Source organism: Passer domesticus, chromosome 2, assembly GCF_036417665.1.
Source record: "Passer domesticus isolate bPasDom1 chromosome 2, bPasDom1.hap1, whole genome shotgun sequence".
Taxonomy (NCBI): domain Eukaryota; kingdom Metazoa; phylum Chordata; class Aves; order Passeriformes; family Passeridae; genus Passer; species Passer domesticus.
In genome coordinates, this window is record NC_087475.1 from 40,810,974 (window position 1) to 40,831,181 (window position 20,208).

The following is a 20,208-nucleotide window of genomic DNA, read 5'->3' on the forward strand; positions in this document are numbered from 1 at the left end:
CACTCAGCAGTCACTCACTCTGAGATTTTTCTTCAACTCCTTGGGCTTTTAGTTTCTCCCTCGTGATGATTGGCAATATGAGACTGTCAATTTTCTTCACTCTATTTCCAAGCTCATTCATGGATATGCTGAGCAAGATGGGTCCCATATTGGTCCTGCAACAGCCTACTGGTAACACCCCCCTCTGTGAAAGGTTTTTGTCTTTTTCTTTCCTCTCTATCTTCAGTTAGAGACCCCTGTGAGGACCTCCCCTCTTGCCCCTGGAACACTTAAATTCTTAAAGGTCCATTTGTGAAGAGTCTTGTTACAGCTGCTGTGCATTGTGTAATACAGGCAAGAGTCACACTTTTATTATTATAAATTTAAAACGAGCTGGGTTCATGGTACACCTTTCATAGTAGTAAACATCAATGATCTTACGTTGTTCATTTGAGAAGTTTCAGTTTTTGTCAGTAAAGAAAACATTTTTTCTTCAGAGGTATTTATAAGAAGTTCACAGTCGCTTGTCAGAGCCTTTACAATTATGTCATTATATTTTTCTTTTGTAACTTTTATCTTACTGTTAGAGACTGAAATGTTATAATTTATGGTTTAAACATAACCAGCAAGGCAGAAAATCTCTGTATATGCAAAGTATCATGTTAAATTGAAAGCAAACCAGTTATTGAGAAGTAGAAACATAAAATAAAATAAATTGGATCTTGGAATGCTTGGAAGATCTGGCTTCAAAAAGATACATCAGGGAACTCTCTTAATGATAGGAAGTGTTTATTTTTGAAGTCTCAGTCATTGTATTGGGATGGTTGGCTAGCATAACATGTAATCATTCTATTTAATAAAGGTTTATGCAAGACTAGCCTTTCTTTGGACTACAATACACAATTTTTTTTCTCTCAGAAAAGATTAAAAACCACAAAAGGTTGAGAAAAGGAGAGGAAAATTTGAAAGGCTTCTGTTATTTAGTATGTGAGATGAAATTTAGACGGAAAGACTAGCATTTACAAAATGAAGAGCAAACACACACATTCATTATTTTAAAATTACATTCAAAACTACTATTTAAAAATTTCTACAAGTCCTGGATTGGAAGTGTATCAGAACATGATATACAGTACAAAATTTAGAAGCTGACAAGATATTAGACCTTCTAATACATTGTTCTGACTCCATTAGAATTTCACTTGGACTGGTATCTGGTTTGTCACTGAAGAGTTTAGAATCTGCTCCTTTGTTTTCCTGCATTTGAGAAGTAAATCTGCCCACAGAGTTTATTCCATGGCCCAAACAATAATTTTTCAGGCACAGAATCTTGTTGAACATATAATGCAGAACTTCAAAACCTTGAGATGAAATAAATCCACCATGGTACACAAACAACAGAAAGACCTCACGATGGCCCCAGGCCAGGAGCTTACATGGTGAAAAGCACTTCAGAGCAGCAAGGGAACTTTTTTGTCCTTATGTGCCTTGAGCTAGAGAATCTACCAAGTCAAGTATATATTCCTTGTGAAAATTAATTAAGTGCCAAATAATGTACTCATGGACAGAAAATAACAGTTGTGTACCTTTCACAATACAAAAGAGGAAAGTCATGTACCTTCTTTATTTTGACTTCACACTGAATGTGCAACTGCAGAAAAAGTAAAGCAGCTGATAAAATCTGTATCATAATGACTATATAGAAAAAAAACCCCAAAAATAAAACTGCATAAACAATAGTAATTGGCTATAAAGGCATTTTCTCAATGAGAATTTATAATATTATATGATGTAAAAAAGCTCAGTGCTATTCATGAGACAAAGGAAAAGTAGCCCACTGACTTACTCCCCAGCTAGCCAGAAAAAATTACTGCAAACAGTGAAGCAACCATGGAGATATAAAACCTTTTTTTCTTCTTTTTTTTTCTTTAATAAGAGCATTGCAAAAATGCTTTGGAAAACAATCTAAACATAGAGTTTTGATATTGATTCTTGCAACTGTTATTCGATTTTTGATTTGAATGAAAAGACTTTACATTTATTTGAAAATTACATACCAGAAGACAGTAGAAACTTGTTCATATTTCCTGAAGCCAAACCCCACAGAATCTCAACTCCATCCCAGCATTAAGGAAATTTTCAACTCATTCATGAACAACTGAAAAAGGAATTTCAATATTTCAATTTTCAGTGTCTAGCCATCATCCTTTCCTGTTTCACTGTACTGGTATATTTAGTTTATTTTCTCAGGTAAAAAACCAATGTGCCTGTGTGTGGGCACACTTATTTGTCTGCATAAGGCTGTTGGCTAGTTTTATTTGAATAATACTCTGACATAGACATCTTAGGAACATTTATGTATCTCCAAGTTTCAGGAAAGCCAGATTGTGTAGCATAACTCAGCCCACATAAGACAACAAAGACAAAGACTATCATAACTATAGAAAAAACTTCAGTGGAAGTTCCAACCGCATTTCAATAAGGCCATTTTCTATTTTCACATGTTTCTTGCAGTTAAGAGATATGTACAAACTTTAGTAATTATCTAATGAAAAGCAACTTATGTTGCAGTGGATGCTCGCATCATTTTAAAAAATCGTTTGAAAAGACAGTGAACCTCGCTGTCCTATGGATCCCAGGCCCACTGGGACTGACAGGTTTCAAAAACTTTAACACTCATGAAACTCCCTAGGTTTTTGTGGTGGCGGAAAAGGACAGAATCTTAGGGTATCCCATAGCACATGGGAAGCTGCGCGACTGAGCTGCTAAATTCCAGTTGTAACAAAGAACAGAACATTGTCGAGTTCTCAAGGGATTTGCATGTACGCAGAACTTCAGCGTGGGAGCGACCGCAGTGCTGACCCACTCTGCTCCCGCTTAGGAACTACAGGACAAGCACGACTGGCATTTTGGGCTGGGGCTCCTGCAGCTTCTGACAGCAAGCCAAGCGCTTCCTGGCCCCGCAGCCTTCGGCGGAGCGCCGGTGTGCCGGTGCCTGGCCCGGGCCCGGGCCCCGCCGTGAGGGGAGCCGGCCGCGCCCATGGCGGCGGGCGGGCAGGTACCGCGCAGGGCAGGCGGGGCCGCCGCGGCCGCTCCGCCCCCTCCTCCTTCGCCTCCTCCTCCCGCCTCAGGTTTGTCATCGTGTCGCCGGCACGGCCCGGAGGAGGAGGAGGAAGAAGAGGAGGAGGGATGAGGAAGCCGCTGCCGCCTTTGCATCCGTGACGGGGGCCTGGAGAGCCCGGGCTTGGGACGGCCCCTTTCCCACCGCCGGCGCACAGGCACTGCTCGCCCGGGGGAAGGGCCAGGAGGAGGAGGAGGAGGAGGAGGACGGCGGTGCTGTGTGTGAGAGAGCGTGGAGATGAGCTCAGCTCTGTGCCCTGGAGCCGCCTGAGGAGACCCGGCTGCCTCCCAGCCTCCCTCGCCGCCGCCGCCGCCATGGCTCACTCCCCCGTGCAGGCGGGGCTGCCGGGGATGCAGGTGAGCGGCTGCCCCAAGGGCAGGCACGGACACGCACCTCGGGCCGGCTGGGTGTCAAGGGGGGATTCCCGGGGCTGGGGGGACGCGGCGAGGGGAAAAAGCGCCTCTGGGCCCTGGCTCGGCCGCGGGGGCTGGGCTGGGGGCAGAGGAGCGGGATGGAGACGGAACGTGCTGTCAGCGCTTGGCGTGGAGCCCAGCGAGGTCCCTCCGCCCGGCGGGTCCCTGCGTGCCTCCGCCTCCCTCCATCCGTGCCCGGCAGCCGCTCTGTCGTGCGGGCGTGCGGAGCGGAGCGGAGCGGGTGGCCCCCTCCCCCGGCCGGGAGTTCTCCGCGGTGTTTTAATTCCTGAAGGCAGCCGCGGCTCAGTGGGCGATTTTCGGCCCCGTTAGTTTGAGGTGCGTAGGGGAAGCATACGTGCAGCCAGTCCGTACAAGCAGGGCCTGGAAACGATGACCTTCAGCGCATGCTGCAGTGCCCATGGCTGTGGTGCTGCTCCGTGGTGGGTGCTCGGGGATCGTGTTTGGCTCCTGTGTTTGATTCCGAGAGCTGGTCAGCTGCTGTTGTTATACGGTGGAATTTGCTCCTTCTGTGTCGTAGCTATATATTTGAAATAACTAGTGCGTTTTTGTGCTGGCTGAGCTGGCTCAGTCTGAGCCTCCCCCCCCACACCTCGTTTTTCTTGGTTTGAATGGAAACTGCTGCTAGGAAAACATTAAGGTCATTGGTATCTGTGTGTTGTTACTCTAATATTTCCCACATCTGATTAGAAACTTTCTTGCCCTTACCTCCGAAGGAATAACTTCTGAATGACATGTAAGAGTCTCTCTCAAATTTGTTCCCTGGATTGAAAGTGTTTGTGCATAATTTGGTTTAAATATTGATTTACCATGGTTTGTTTTATTGTGAGTCAGGATTCTAAGTCATGAATCTCTTTTCTTTCCAAAATCTGAGGATTTGAATTGAAAATGTTGTATGCTTAGGCATAGCATGAATTACGTGCTCATACATAGTACTGGATGCCCCGTAGCCTACGTGGGCCCTCTCTCTGAGCTAATTAATTTATTGCTGTGTAGGTCCTGCTGTTGAGAGTTCAAGTTCACCTTCCAAATATGAGCAGTTTGCTGATTGCCAGAGACAGAGAAATGAAGGTTTCTTTGTTGACTATGGATATTGTTTGGGCTTTTTTTTATTCCTTTGAGACATATTTGAAATAAGACAGCTACCTATTTTGAGACAGAACCTATAACACTTTAGCATTTAAAAATCAGATTTGTAGCTGCTTGGAAGTGAGGGAAGGAAGATTATTCCATCAGTATGTGTGTACTGATGATGTATGTCACTGCATGAGTTGAGGACCTGTGCTTTTTATGGACTTATTATTTGCTTTGTAGTACTGTTAGCTGTACTAAATGCGTGGATCTTCAGGGTTCTTGTCAGTCCATGTAATTTGGGACTTTGCTTCAAATAGTTTTATTCAAAATGGTGGTTTTTTTTCTCATGATTTTTGTTCTATTACTATGAGAGTTGCTCAAGTGTGAACTTTCATGGTCTAAAGAAAACCCCCAGAACACCAAACTAGAGATCTGCTGATAGGCAGAGGCACAAAGTCTGTGAGCAATGTGAATGCTGCTCACTAATTGTCTGTGCCCAGTTCAAGATGTCTATATCCATTTCCATTCTGTCAGAATATATAGCAGTTTTTCTAGAGGTCTGTTTTCAGTACACGATTCTCTTTGATTTTACTTCCAAATAAATGTTCAAAGAGTAAAGTACATACAATGTGTGACATCTGCTAAGACAAGAAAAAGATTTGGGACTTTTTCGTTGTGTAGAAGAGAGGAATAGAGCTTAGTTTCCTGTGTTATAATTAAAGTGCCTAAATCACGGGACTATCTCTTCTTTTTCTGTAGTGTGATCCCTCCTCCCCACCTACCCGCTTCTGCCACAAACGGTGCAAGCAGTGTCAGTGACAAGTTGTGCAGCTTTCTCTGACATTCTTCGCTGTCCTCACACAGGAGAGCAGCCATTGTGCTTGTGTGAGCGGGGTAGCTTCTTGACCCCAAAAAATCACTTGGAGGGACATCACTTTATTAATGCTGTTTGGCGTGAGCATGGCAGTGTCAGCAGAGCAGAGGAATAAAGGATTGATGTGTTTCTCCCTAAGCAAGATGTCTGATCGGTGTTTGAAGAGTGATGCATAGAATGAGTGGGTAGAGAGTGAGCCAAAGGAATGAAAAACTGTGGAGGAAATGTAGGATGGTGCTGGAAGGTTGTCAAAACCTGAGATTTGCTGTCTGCTGCACAGTGGGCATGTTGTAACCTGAATAAAAACAGAGTTGAGTTTTGACCTAAATTTCTGTGCGTGCAGTTTAAGTTTGGACTCAAAGTTTTTGCTGCTGTTGTCTTGATGGCTCTGTATAGATATGAGTTTGAGTGTGCAGGGTGAAGCTGCATCATGACTAACTGAGGATGTCTTGTCTTGCTTCTTCATGCCTTATGGAAGTGGCCTGGGAAGAGTGTTTGCCTGTAAATGTGTGAGATTCCTGCAAGACTGGCTCGGAGTAAGTGTGTGTGTACGACCTTGATTTTTAGACTGGCCTGCATTTCAAGGCTGTGGTAAGCCTCTGGAGCTTCTTTAAGGAAGCTGTATTTTAAATCAAGTACTGTGTTTATAAATTTATGGTAATAAATTCCTGTGGTGCTTTAAAATTCCATCATCTTGAAGACAAGCCTCTTCTGTGTGATAAACCCCTTTTTTTATCTTCCTCCCTTTTCAGTTGTTTTTGTAGCAATAACAATGTTTATGCAGTAAGTTATTTTTATTCATTCTTCATTGTATTTTCAGTACAAGAGCTGCAGGTTCTTCATGCAAAATGTAAATAAGCGTTGACATTCAAGCTGTGTTGCTTCAAGAAATGCTAGAAGTTTAACTAAATTTAAGTGGGAACTTGACAAGTGAACAGAAAAGATTTTTAAGCATAAAGGCACCATTTTAGGCACAGAAAGTGTCTGAAGTGTCAGTTTGCTGGAGACTGGGAGGGTGTTTAGGGAAATGCTGCTGTTTACTTGTCTATTTTTGTGCTGTTCCCAAGATGTTCACTTTTGACTGTTGTAGGAAAAGTGTCCTGGCCTAGAGGATCCTTTGTTCTGATCTGGCATGGCTGTTCTTTTGTAGTTACACACTATAGATATTACTGTCTTCCTTATTGTAACTCATTCTCCTTTCACAGTCAACTGTTTTAAGCGCTTCCTATGTGAGCCCTGTGTTTGGTAACTGCAAAATACTGTGTTGCTAAATCAAAGGCACTGTGGAAAGGCCACTTAGCTTCTCCTGCTTTCCATTTGCAGCTTCTGTGGAGGAGATTAGCTTTTTAGCTTTCCCCAGTTTTGGTTTGGTTTTTTTTGAGAGAGTTTGTGCTCATTGTTACTGTTTATGTTACAGTTTGACAAAAACCTTGCAGTAACTTAGAGTACCTAAATACTGGACAGATCCATGGACTGTTATGATCTTGACTAATCAGTTTTAAAATATCCTGGATACAGATGTCTTGGTTCTGTGACATATTACAAGCCCAGCCCTTGGGTTCCAGGACAGAAGAGTTTTATTTGGTGAAAAAGAAGTGGTCATCTTCTCACTTTGTAGTCAAAGGCTGTTTCAGCACTATGTAGTAGATGTATGGAGCTGTTTGAGAGTCAGGAAAACCTATTTCCATTGTGTGGCCTTCCAGAATAGGTAAATAGATGCAGCTCATGGCGACTGTGTCCTTCAGGTGTCCTCCTAGACCAGTCACCCTGGCCCTGTGTTGTGGCAAGTTTCATGTGTGTGTAAGGTACCCTCTCAGCCAGCTGGCATCTTTGTTCCCCAGAGAGACAAAAGGCTACTGATGCAGCAGACACATTTAAATACCAGGCCTTGTGTTAGGAGTGGTGTACAAAGCTCTGATGTCAGCTTTTACATAGTGGCATCTTTTGTGTTTCTGAAGTAGAAAACGTATCTTGGCTGCATTTTCAAAATTTGCTTAAATTCTTCTCATACTCCCTTTCTTGTGGGTGGGATGGGAAGGGGAATAGAAGATGCACAAAATACTGATGGACAAGTCAACAAGGCATCAAATATAAATTAATAGTAATAAAAAATACTGCACCCATCCTGTAATAATTTGGTCCCTTCTATACAGAAAATGATGTGGACAGCTGGAGAGGATCAAGAGAAGGGCCACAAAGATAACTGGAGGACTGGGAAACCTTTCACATGGGAGGGCTGAGAGAGCTGGATGTGTTTAACCTTGAGAAAGGATGGCCCAGGAGACCTTATCACTATGTTCCTGTATTTAAAAGGTATTTGAAGAGAAGAAGGAGACTCCCTTTTTACTAGGAATCCCATGGAAAGATGAGGGATGAGAGGTACAAATTGCACCTGGGGAGGATTCTGATTGGACACATGGAAAATTCTTCACAATTAGGACAGTTAGCCATTGGAATAATCTTCTTGAAGAAATGGTGGGTTCCCCAATGCTGGACTCAAAATTTTAAGTCTTGCCTGAACAGGGTGTTGGGCTACCTTGTCTAGACTGTGTTTTTGCTGGGAAAGGTTGGACCATATTTTCCTTGAGATCCCTTCCAACCTGGTGTCCTATGACTGTGATTGGTTTTGATCTGGTTATTGCTTTTGTGAGGATACACCTTTTGTGGAGTACTGTTTAATTCAGAACACAGGTATTCTGTGTGCCTGAAACTAATAATTTGTGTGGATGCAGCTTTATAAAAAAACTATTTTTACTTGTAAGTTCTTTGTTGATCTGGGTAATTTTCTATGTGTAGGTATGTGCAAATGTCAGACTGTGCTGTTGTATATTAGTATAGAACTAAGAGCCTTCTGCAGTGTAGCTTGATAAAAAGTGAGGCTTGAATCAGGAGAATTTATTGTATTCTTAGTTGCTCTGCTTGCCAGCTTCTTGGGCAGCTTCTGTATCTGACAGAAAACCCAGACAGACATCTGGGTTTTCTGTCAGATAAATTGGGTGCAACAAGAGTCTTCCCTCAAATTATGGGATTACTGTAGAACCTAAAATTCACTATTTTTCTTACTTTTCTCAAGTAGTATTAATGCAACATAACTTTCTAATTGCTTCTATTAGCATTCTTTATTCAGCCATTTGTCATAATGATGGGGTTTTCCCTAAAGAGCTACTTTTTTATTTTTCTTTTTATCAGTAGCTGAACTAATTAAGAATAATTTTCATCGAGGAAGTTTTAGCTTTTTAGCAAGTGTAAACAAGTGAGAGACATTATTCTAAAACTGGTTTTGGGACATTTTTCCTTAGCTATCTTTCTCTTGGTGTCTAAAATACATCTTGTGTTTCACTGCTGTACTGTACATACTGCTGATACTTGTGTGTTATCACTGTGTGCCCAAGGCATGGAGGGATTTTTAATTGCAGTAATTTACAGTTTAGAAGTGTAATGGATGGAAGGAAGGAAGTCAGGTACGGCATTATGAAATTTTTTTGTGATGTAGCACTAAAAACTCATAAAAAATTCCAATTAAATATGTTTTCTGGAATCAGGCTACAGTTAGGTAACTATTTATTTTGGTATTAAACTCTTAGGGGTGTACACTAAGCAGTTTTCTGGATGAAAAATACCAGAAAGTTTCAGACTGATTTGTGCAGGCCGCATTGCACCCAGAAGATAGTATTGGTTAATTAGAAATTTGGAAGCATGCTTTGCATATTTGTGTTACTGATAAAGAATCGAATATTTTGTGTTCTGAATGTAAGATAAGTGCACCTTCCTTGAAAATAAGTGGAAAGAGATTTATACAAGGGCTGAGGAATACTTTTATGATAGGCTAACTTGCTTACACCCTGTTTCCATATAATTAGAAATCAGAACAAGAGAGTTAACTGTGTGACAAATATGAGTGTTAGTAGGCCATAGTGATTCATGCTAAATGTTTTTACCTTCAGTGTTTGAGATACAAAGTTTACAGCTTTATTTTTTGCTTTCTCTCTCCCCTGTTTCAACCCATTGAAGTTTCAAAGCAAAATTTACGGCAGTTGATCCTTTTTCTTGAGAGTTAAAAGTATTGCTATTGCTAATTCTCCATATTTTTGGCATATTGTATTTCTCCCAGAAAAAAAGCAATTTCCTTATGGTAGCATGTGTCTGAATTGAATAATTATAGTATTGGAGAAGGAAAGTGAGAAATATGGAATGTAGTCACACAGATTAAAATTTCTAGCTGCTCAGGCTTCTCTTTTCCAAGCTAAACAATCCCCAGAAATCTCTGAACCTCTTCAGATTATCAGATTTTGGGGTTAGACTTGATAGAGAATGAGAATTGGACTGAAAAATTGGAAATTGATTTGGTGAAATGAAAAGTATACAAAATGAGATATTGGAAGATGATTGTCTATTTCAAACAAGCTGCAAAGAGACGTAACAGATCTGCAAGTACAATCAGTTGCACAGTAAGGCTTAAGAACTTGAATTATGGAGATGCTTTATAATTCTTGTCATTTAAAGAGAAATACTTTTAATGCTTTCTAGAATAACTGGAACAACTCTTCATAAAAAGAGGTTAGAAATAAGAACTGGAGTGAGATGTGGATAAAGACTCAAAGCTGTATCTTCACTCAGAATGGTTATGGATAAAGTTGGATCTAACTAGTTTAAAGTACAGTGACATATTCTGTTGAGCTTTGAGGGACAGTGTGAATGAGAATTGGGGATTAATAAAAATAAGTATGTTGCAAGGTGTGTGTAATCCTCACTGTGAAGAGGATACTGCAGAGGTGGTATCGAAGTGGGTGACACTGCTGGTTTCTCCAGGACTGTTCTTGTCAATTGCTGACTGAAAAGTGACCTTTGTGTAGAAAAAGGCAATGCCTGAAAAAGACAAAATTTAAAGGCACCTGTTACATGTGAAAGGCAGTGCTGAAGAACTGTGCAACCCTGGGGATTGGAATTACTGAACAAAACAGCATAAAGTGCAGCTTGTCATAAGTATGAGGGTTACAAAGAGCCTTTGCAAAAGTCTGGCAGCTCATTAGTTGGAAATACAGAGCATTAGGAGGAGGTAATTTGGTTTATTTGGCTGCAGCTGAGCAATGAGACCAAATTGAACAAATAGGATCTGAGAATGTATCGGACTATTTTTATTCTGTAGAAGTAGGCAACAGTGTTGTTAGGTACTAAGAAGAGTTAATTTTAAATGGAGTATGTTTTTCTGGCTGATTAAGGTCAAAAGTAATGAATCTAATGTGGAACAAGTACAGAGAGATTACTCAAATTATTGGATGAATGGTGGCTTTGCTTATGGTGAAAAGGACTTTGTTCTGCATGGCTGAACAAGCTGGACTGTGAGACAAGATGGTCGCAGTTTGTGTTCAGAAGTGTGAAAAACTATTTGAAATAAAAAGCAAAGTAATTCAAGTGTCTGTGTAAATCGAAAGTTCTGGAATAATTCAATCTGAATGCTCCATAATTTGTTTTTGAATTGTATGTATTCTGTGATAAGCTTTGAAAAAAAATGTTGTAGTGGTAGAGATCTAGTTCTTTATCAAGGTGATCAGCTTTACCCATTTACAGCAGATATTGATGTTCTCATCTGTGGTTTCTAGCAATATTTGATGTGCTCCATTACACGAAAGTTCTCTTATCAGCTGCCATTATTTTAATATTAGTAAGAGTAAGCTCTATGCTTAGTAAAAGTTTGCAAAGAATAGAGTCAGCAAAACTATAGTCTGTGGAAGTAATTTTCTCTGTGTAGCTGTGTAGAGAGAATATTTATAAAGCTATTTGTTTATTTTGTCTCTGTTGGAAGTATTTAGAAAACCAAGCAAAATCAAATTTGGCAAGAATCCTTTCCAGACGTGATTTTTGGAAAAAAGGGTGGGAATTGGCCATTCATGCACTTTCAGATTCAAGCAGTTCATTATGTGTCTGGAGACCTGATCTCTGTATTTTTGAAAGACAGCAGGTCATTAAAGAAACCAGCTCTTAGTTCTTGCAAAAACACAGGTTGCCAAGGGTTTAAGGCTCTCACTTCAAACACCTGGTGTTCTGAGAAGAAAACGGAGACCTTTCTTACAGAGCAAGAGTGTGTTGTTTGGGTTTTTTGAAGCAACTGTTACCTCCTGTTGCTCAGAAGAAGATTCAGGAATGGCAACTGCTACATTTTAGAACAAAGGAATGTGTTTACAAACAAAGGAAAAGTTGTGAACTGGGAAGGAAGGATTTGTTTGTTTAATAATTAGGATTAAAATGTTTAATTCATTTCACAGGAAGCTTCTGAAATAATATTATTATTGATAATGATTTTGATCCCATTAAGTTGTGTTATTATTGAACAATTAACATTTCAAAATGGCTGCAAAATTTTGATTATAAAAATTTAAGCGAACAGTTGTTCCCTTCTTCTTTGATCTTCCAGCAAGTTATCTTCTTCACTTTTCTGTAATTGTTAATTCGCTTTTACAGTTGTCTTTTAGAACTGCCAGCCTAACACCAGAATCCCAGGAGCTTGACACTGTAAAAAAGTGTCAGAAAGTGTAAAAAAGAAGCTGTGAGGTTCCTGAAAGTCTCTGAAGAATGTGGTGCTGTGAAACAAGGAGCTTTAATATATGATAGTCATAGATTGTTGAGGGGAAAAGGGAAAATAGGGGGTGTATGCATACAGCCAGCAGAACTTAAAAAAGCTGCTGGCAGGTAGCTCTTGCATTTTCTCCATATGAACAACTGCAGTGCACTGCAACTGAGCAGTGCTGGCTTTTTAGTCTCAGGAGGTGAAACACGGAATGTTTTAGGCAGCTGCAACTGGGGTTGGTTTGTGGTTTACCCAGATGCCTTTGTGGTGATGTAATGCTCAGATTCCTGTGGCTAGTGAAAGGAACTAGAAGGCTTGTGTGGTTGGATTAGGTGTGCACAGCTCTCTACAGCACATCATCTCAAATTCCAGCACAGGATGTATGAAAGTGTAGACAGATAATTGTTTTCCACAAGGGAAAACATCTGATGCTGGTATTAAGGTTATTTTTATTCATGAAGAGTTCTCAGAGAAGACTGGTTTGAATATTGAGAGCAGAGCATTCTGTGAGGTATGAGAAGAAGCACAATTTGGTTTGTAGTTTAGTGATCTCTTAGAAATTGTGTCCCTGGAAGTGTTGGTAAGGGTTACTGTGCACCTGAGGGATGACTGTTTGTGGGAAAACATGAAGTGCCCTGGTCTGGTTTCTTAAGTGGGAGATACATAAATATATACATATATAGCCATATTATGTAATATTTAATAGTGTGTAATGGTATGTTGTTCTCTTGACTTTGAAATTAATGGAGGAACAAGCTGCTTTTGGTGGAAGGGATGTGGGTCTGTTGCTCCATTCCTTTAATGGCAAGAGGGTGAAATAACCCTATGCCCTTCTGTTTGCTTCCCAAAACTGACTTTGGATAAAAGGATGGATCAGTAAGATGTAAAGCAGGGGGAATTTCTTGGGGCTGGTGAAGTTGTGCAGTAGGTACATTAGAGTTTTTGCTTTGGGCTGATCTCACCAGTGATGTGTTCCTGGAATGACTCTCTGAAAGCTGTGATGTCTTACAGCTTTAAAGTACTAAAAGTTGTACTCCCAGTTTGTGCCAGATGATGATAAAGTGCTTTGAGAACCAAGTGGGTTTATCTTTGGGTTCAGTCAGACCCAGCTACCTGGTCCTCAAAGCACCTCTTTCAGCTGTGAAATTTAGATACCTCTGGAGAAACTGTGTTCTAGGCTATCTTCCTCTTGCAGCTGTGTGGGTTAATTATGTGACTTTGAGATGTGAGAGCAGAAAAGTATAGATGGGAGGTGCTTTATATGCTAAATTTAATTGTTAAAGAAAATGTTGCTTCAGTGCTTGTCAGTGGTCACCTAGAAATTCTCAATCCCCTCTTCATGCTACTACACAGTTCAGCTAAGCATAAACTGTGGTTTTATGTTTATTTAGGCATTACTGAATTCTTCTTGTATGAGCCTTTTTCTGTATGAACTACGTATTTTCACTTTGCTAGCATGAGTGTCATCCTTTTAAAAACACAATGTCTGAAGTATTTTAAAGTATTAATTTTATTTTTTAAGGACCGGATTCTAAACAATCCTGTCCTGTCTTTCTTAATTTTATGACTGTTCCCTCTCTTTATGACTTTTTCAGTTTAATCATAGAAAAGTTTGGATTGGAAGAGCTCATTAAAGGTCATACAGTGCAACCCCCCTGTAGTTGTAATGTATGTATGTTTTGTTAGCTAGTGAGACTCCGTGCTGTTAGATTAGAAGGTGTACTGTGGAACTTACCATCTGTGCACTCAAAGTGAGAAGCAATAGTGAACTGAATACTTAATAGTGGAGAAAAAGCAAATGTGGCAGCATGGTCCCCCTCAGTCCTACCTTTGCATGTTTAGGTGAGCACTCGTGGCTTTTATGTGACTGCTCAAATCAAGAAAGCTGGGAACAGGATGTTTTTTAGGAGTGAATGACTTTACGCAACTGAGAGATGAAGAAAAAGATAAATAAATCCTGATTGAGAAAACCGTGGCATCAGGGAGAGGGAGGAAGCATGGCTATTCGTGCAGGTGATCCTTAGTAAGAGAAAATTGAAGAGGATTCTTTGTCACACAAACAAAAGCAAATAGTGGTCTGTGCACTGAAGAAGGTGAATGAAATCCTTGGCAGGATGAGATACGAGAAAAATATGAAAGAGGGATTCTGGGATCTAGGAGGGAGCTAATTGAAAGAGAAAAGGTTAGACTAAAGGCTTACTTTTATAGGTAGTGGTGTTTGATCTATTTGCTTTTAATAAAAACCAAATCTTTGTAATGATCTTCCATTCTGGATACTCTTTATTGGCAAAGAAAGAGAAATTGAGATGGCACTATTTCCTGTTGCCAGATAGGATAAAACCCTGACACATGGACAGTATTAAATTTGTTCTTTATGTACAGCAAAATAGAAACATATCAGTGTGTGCATATAAGGGATTTAGAAATAGCATAACAATTATGGAGATAGGAAAAGGTAGCTAGATAAATAGGACTATGCAGAATTTGAAGTGTTTGTTGCCTTTAAAAATAGCACATTTTGTTACAAATACTGAGCTACTTGTCTTTTTATATTTCTTTTTAACAGACTCTGAAGGCAGATCCAGAAGAACTGTTTACGAAACTGGAGAGAATTGGTAAGGGGTCTTTTGGTGAAGTTTTTAAAGGAATTGACAATCGGACTCAGAAAGTTGTTGCTATAAAAATTATTGACCTAGAAGAAGCAGAAGATGAAATAGAAGACATCCAACAAGAAATCACGGTGTTGAGTCAGTGTGACAGTCCATATGTAACTAAATATTATGGATCCTATTTAAAGGTAAGATACTCACAGATGGTGGTGATTTGATTTTACAGGTAATTCTTTTCCAGGCTATCCAGTTGTGCCTGTTTTTGTTGGTGAGGTTTGTCAAATCTTCAAAAATATATTTTTGTCCTTTCAACTCTAAAGAAAGAATGAGTTACTACATTTTGTGAAGTGACAGAATTTAATAAGGAAAGATGCACGTCTATTGCTATTTCTGTACAAAAACCCCTTTAAATAACATGAGTTTGTTGAGCTCTAATATGTTTAGATTCTCTTAATATTAGTTAATTTAAATTCAGAGAATTCAACCTAAGTCTGCATTTGAGTTGTCAAAACATTAAAAGCAATTAGTATCAGTTGTTTTGTGAAGCTTGAAATTTTTTGTCAAGGTTTGATCCCTGATCATTCTAAGCTCTTTGGTTGTTCTTCTGAGCAGACTGAACCCAGCCTTAATCTGAGTGATTTAAAAATTAAAATCTGAAAGTAAATAATTTTGCACATTAGACATAAGTGACACTAATAATGGAAGGGGTTTCTGTTAACTGTCTTGTGAATTTGTTTCCCTTTCCTCCCACTACCACATTATTATTATTGTCAGGATTCAGTTTGAAGTGTGCCAGATAGCTTGCTCTTCTGTTAAGCTTTTCTTTTTTTGTTATTGTTTTTAATTGGATGGATGTAATGATTTATTGCGTCTTTAAGGTGGTGGAAGTATCTGGAAGCTTTTGGTATTACTTTATTCCTTGGGCAGACTTTGTTCCCGTCTCAACAGCTCTTTCTTTTATGACAGTGAGATGAGAATCTAGATAAGAGATTGTTGTCTTGGCAGGATTTGAAGTTAGAAGTAGGCAGAAAGTACTTTATTCAGTCTGCTTTTGCTTTTGTAGAAGTATTCTATTTATCTGCAAAGACATGAAGGTTCTGAAAGGGTGACCCTGCTTTCTCTCTGTATTTCTGTGATTGCCAGTTGATTTCCAAAGAAAAAAGGACTTTTTTGAATCTGGGATATGTGTTACTCAAATGAGAGACAGTTTTTCCTTTCTTCCTTGTGCTCTGAACCAGTTTGCTTGTGTATCTTCCCAGTGAAGGGCTTTGGTAATGGTTTTTAGACCTGATAACCTGTTACCAGAGCTGGACTTCTGTGTTAGGTATAGGTTTGATCTCAGAAGCATCAGAAGGTAGTTAATTGAGCACAGTAAATGGGATAAAGTTTTCCTCATGGCTTCTACCATGCTTTTGAGATTATACTGTCGAGGACTGATAGTTAAATGAAGTATGGCAGCTGCACCACTGTGCCTTCCTGGTCTCTTTGCTCTAAACAGTTGTAGCCCTTCCCTGTGACATTCCAGCTGTGTGAGCTGTCCCATCATGTCATGGTAATTGCAATGAGATCAAAGCCCTGTAACTGCACAGAGATCTCAAATTCCTGTTCCCTCTACTGCCTTCATTGGTGTGCCAGCACTTCACAGAGGTATTTGAGTTTGTGTGTGGCTCAGTAGTGGTGCAAGGGAATGTCTGTCACACAGTCCTTTCCTCTTCTCCCACTTCTAGTTCAAAGCTCACTTTACCAGGTTGGCCATTCTGTTGGCAAAGGCTTATGTGACCTGTTTCATAAGGTGGGTTCCATCTCTTCCAATCAGCAGAGTCCTAAACCAAAACCTTGTTGCCAGCACCAGTGATGCAGCCAGTTTACTTTGTAAATCTACTTCTGCTCTCATCATTTGCCCAAACTGGCATAATTAAGGAAAAAACAACCTGGGCCTCCAGACCCTTGTCTCCAGAGCCCTGATATTGAATGTTCCTATTCCCTTGGTGTTGTTTGTGTCCACATGAGAAACCAGCAAGGGGTGTTAGCTCTTACAGTATAAGAAATAGAATATAAGAAAAAGTCTCATGGGAAAACCTCTTATTAGTTTTAAAAATGTGTATAATTACAATGAGGCTGAAAAAGAAAATCCAGTGTTCAAATTTGAACTAAGTGAATGTTGATGCTTTTTGAAGGTGTTATGGCAGTGGTTGCTTTTCCTGGTGGAAAGTGTGACGAGATTGTAGGGCTCTGTACCCTGAATGAGTTTGGCTGGGTGGAAAGGATTTTTGTGCTCATTGTTGTGAGGGGGACCTTCTGATACCTTTCATATCCCTTTTTCTGTTCAGTGCAGTAGCCTGTGAGTTTTCCAGCTTGTGTCAGCGTTCCAAGATACAGCACCAATAGTGGCTGTGTGTGGCTCAGTTACTTTTGCAGTGAGGTACAGCTCTTTCTACGACTAGTAGAATGTGAAGCTACTCATGTACTCCTTGCTTTAGTTCTTTGTGGATGTGTGTTGTTTCTAAGACACTTGCTACTGCAGGACTTTTGGTCTTCAAAACAAAAAGCTGATTTCTTTATGCTGTTAAAAATTAGTGTGTGGTGGTTACTAGATGATGCTGATAAGTCGTAGAATCTTTGTAAAATAAACATTTTGCAGTTCTGTTTGCTTTCTAAAATAAGAGTGAGGTCTTGTTATCAGGTAGAGATACTGTGTCATCACATATATATATACACACACAAATGGGTTTATATTAATATTTAAATGAATTTGTTCATATTCTTGGCTAGAAATCTAAGTTTGTTTGCTGCAGGTCTCTGTTGTGTGTGGAAGCCAGGACTGCCATATGTAGTTCTAAGGGTCTGACCATCTTTTAGCTCTGTTTTTGACAGTGCAGATAATCCATCACTGAGAATGTTCAACTCATTAATTTTCCATGTGTTGAGTGATTAGGAGACATTATTTCTTCTATTGGAGAGTTTAGCACTAATTAGAAGAAAGATAATTATGTCTTGTCACAGAACAAACTTCTTTGAAGTAAGCAAGTAGGAAAACCATAGGATCTCAGTTTATATTGCCTGCCACTTCACCAGTTGTCATCCTCTAGTCTGTGCAGCCTCATGCATGTTGACCATGTTTCTGATGGAGGTTGGATAGGAAGAGTTACTGTTTGTAGGGAACTCTTAATTTGATTTTCTGTTAATTATTTTGGCAGACAGATTGAAATTGTTTTTGGAATTGCTATCCTTTCTCTAAGTAGGCAGAATGTTTTGGGCTTGAGTTTTTTGTTTATTTTTTAGTAAACCAAATCATCTGTTTTTGAGAAATCTTTATGTTGTTCTTCATTCTGTGTTACTCCACACCTTCTTCCATTAAGCCAGGTGATTTTATATGCCAGTGTGTTCAGGAACCTGTTGTTAGAAATTTTAGAAGGCTTATATATTACCACTGTGCTTGCCTGAGGCCTCTTGCTGTCTTGACATGATGTGAGAAGAGCTTTTCAAGCTCTTGGTGCCTTCTGCATGATGTACATGGTAGGACAGCTCGAAATAACTATTACGATTTAATGAGTTAATGAAAGTTTCTTTGTTCTAGTAACTTTTTAAAAACACTGGTTAATTTTTAGGTTCTACCTAGAATAGTGTGATATACCCAAAAGCCTTGTTAAATTTTCTTACTCTGCAATTCTCTGTATATCCTATTTGAATATTTTGGAAGTGTGTTTATAGCAAATTCTTCTTTCATATCCAAAAACAAAGCCATTTCTGTTAATATGAAATATTATTGCATTAGCACAATGAGTCTTAAATAAGAAGCAACTTATTGCTCTCATAAAGCAAGTCTTGCATTCCTTCCAGACTTTTTTCTGTGCATCTGTTTTTGGAGGTTTGTGTGCAGTTGCTGTGATCAGAGTTCATGCAAATAGAGCAAAAGCAATAGTGACGTGGTACCAGTTTAGGTTGTCATTCAGAATATAAATTTATTTGTGGTACACCTTTTTGTCAGAAATCAAGATGTATGTATATAAAACAGAAATGGAAATGCCCTTTTCTAAGGGCATTGCCTTTTTGAATACAATGTCCTAATGTTCCTATTCTATTGGGAAGAAAGGTCTTTTGTCTGTTGTATATACTAAGCAACTGCAGTGTTGCCTTTAAAGTGAATTGCATGGTTTACATAGGTGCAGATATCTACGGGGATTGCCATTCCTTGTCTGCCATGGTGTGTTAAAAACCTGTGTTAATAGTTCTTGCTGTCTTCCAAATGAAATGTTCATCTGTTCCTCTATGATCTGATTAAATGCTCCAAGGCTAGAAGAATAGCAGTTCTTTTTAGATCCTTATAGAATTAATTCATGAAACTTCTCTGGATCTGTTTACTTCTTTAGATTTTAGGTTAACAGCATCCACATTCTTCCTTGTAATGGATCAGGGATTCTTTTTGTTTTGTTAATTTTTTAAAAATTTCTTATAAATTTTGCTGCAATTTGCTGTCTCTTCTGAGTTTTGCTGAGCTGGAACTCTTAGGAAGTATTGCTATGCTACTTATTCTAAAACTTTTTCTGTCTAGAAACTTGTCAGCTCTGCTTTTTGCATCTTATTCTGCTTCACCAATTTTTCAAGAGGTTAGTTAGATTTGGTTCTATGGCTGTTTCTCCTGTCCTTGTTTGAAATTAGTTTTATTTTCAAGATTCAGACGTCTCTCTGGTGATGTTTCTTCAGTTTTGTTAATAACTTTAAAGATGGCTTTATTATAACTTTATAACATTTTTATATTTCTTGATCTTGTTTTATTATTTAGAAATATATGATGAAATTAATTTGTGTTTATATTTAAAACATTGGAGGTTAAAGACTCTTGATGTTTTCTCATATATGTATATGTACATTACACTCCAAACTCAGGTTGATAAATGTATATGGTCAAAAGCTGAGATTGATGTGTTTATGTGTATGTATATGTTAAAAATTCTTTCATTTCTTCATCTTAGACTTCTGTACATATGCACGTAATGGCAGAGCAGATAAATTATAAGTAGTTCCATCATCCATTGTAACTAGGTACAAATGATATCAAACTGGTATTGAACTAGATTTGTAGTATGTATTTTAAAACATATTACTGTCTCTAAGCTTGTTTCTTCATCCTCCAAATATATTTTTTTGTAGCACACTTAGGAGCTTCAGACAATACCCTCTTTTGAACTGTTAAATTTAGTGACCCAAGAAGAACAAGACTTACAGTATATTTCCCCCTTTATTTCACACAGACAGCTTCTCATTTTATAAATGTGTTTTAAGAATTAAAACAAAAATACAGAAAGCAGTGTTAGAAGGTCATAAAGAATAGCTGCCAATAATTTCAGCTTTAGGCTTTGTGTTACATAAAACCTGCATGGCTTTTTATTTCATGTCTAGGATGTAATATACCTACTGCTGAAAGTCAAGCTGGTGTTTCTGTAGACAGCAAGAACACGGAAAATAGCTTCTGGTTAGCTTTTATCAGTGACACAGTCTACCCTAATGAAAAAAAAAAAAGTGCCTTTATGAAGTTTAATTAACTGAATTCTGTA

At 39.1% G+C, this 20,208-nt stretch overlaps 1 protein-coding gene across 5 annotated transcripts in view; it reads left to right on the forward strand.

Annotated features, from left to right (window-relative positions):
- Positions 1 to 3,090: 3,090 nt before the first annotated feature.
- STK24 (serine/threonine kinase 24) overlaps positions 3,091 to 20,208 on the forward strand; it is a 51,340-nt gene continuing 34,222 nt past the window's right edge. The window contains exons 1-2 of one of the 5 annotated variants that reach the window (XM_064408410.1): positions 3,091 to 3,456; positions 14,611 to 14,841. In XM_064408410.1, the coding sequence (XP_064264480.1) occupies positions 3,415 to 3,456; positions 14,611 to 14,841 (273 nt within the window). In that variant the 5' untranslated portion in view covers positions 3,091 to 3,414. Of the gene's footprint in view, positions 3,457 to 3,737; positions 3,850 to 3,933; positions 3,954 to 14,610; positions 14,842 to 20,208 lie in introns of those variants that run through there. The other 4 variants (XM_064408413.1, XM_064408412.1, XM_064408411.1 and 1 more) reach the window with 4 other exon arrangements.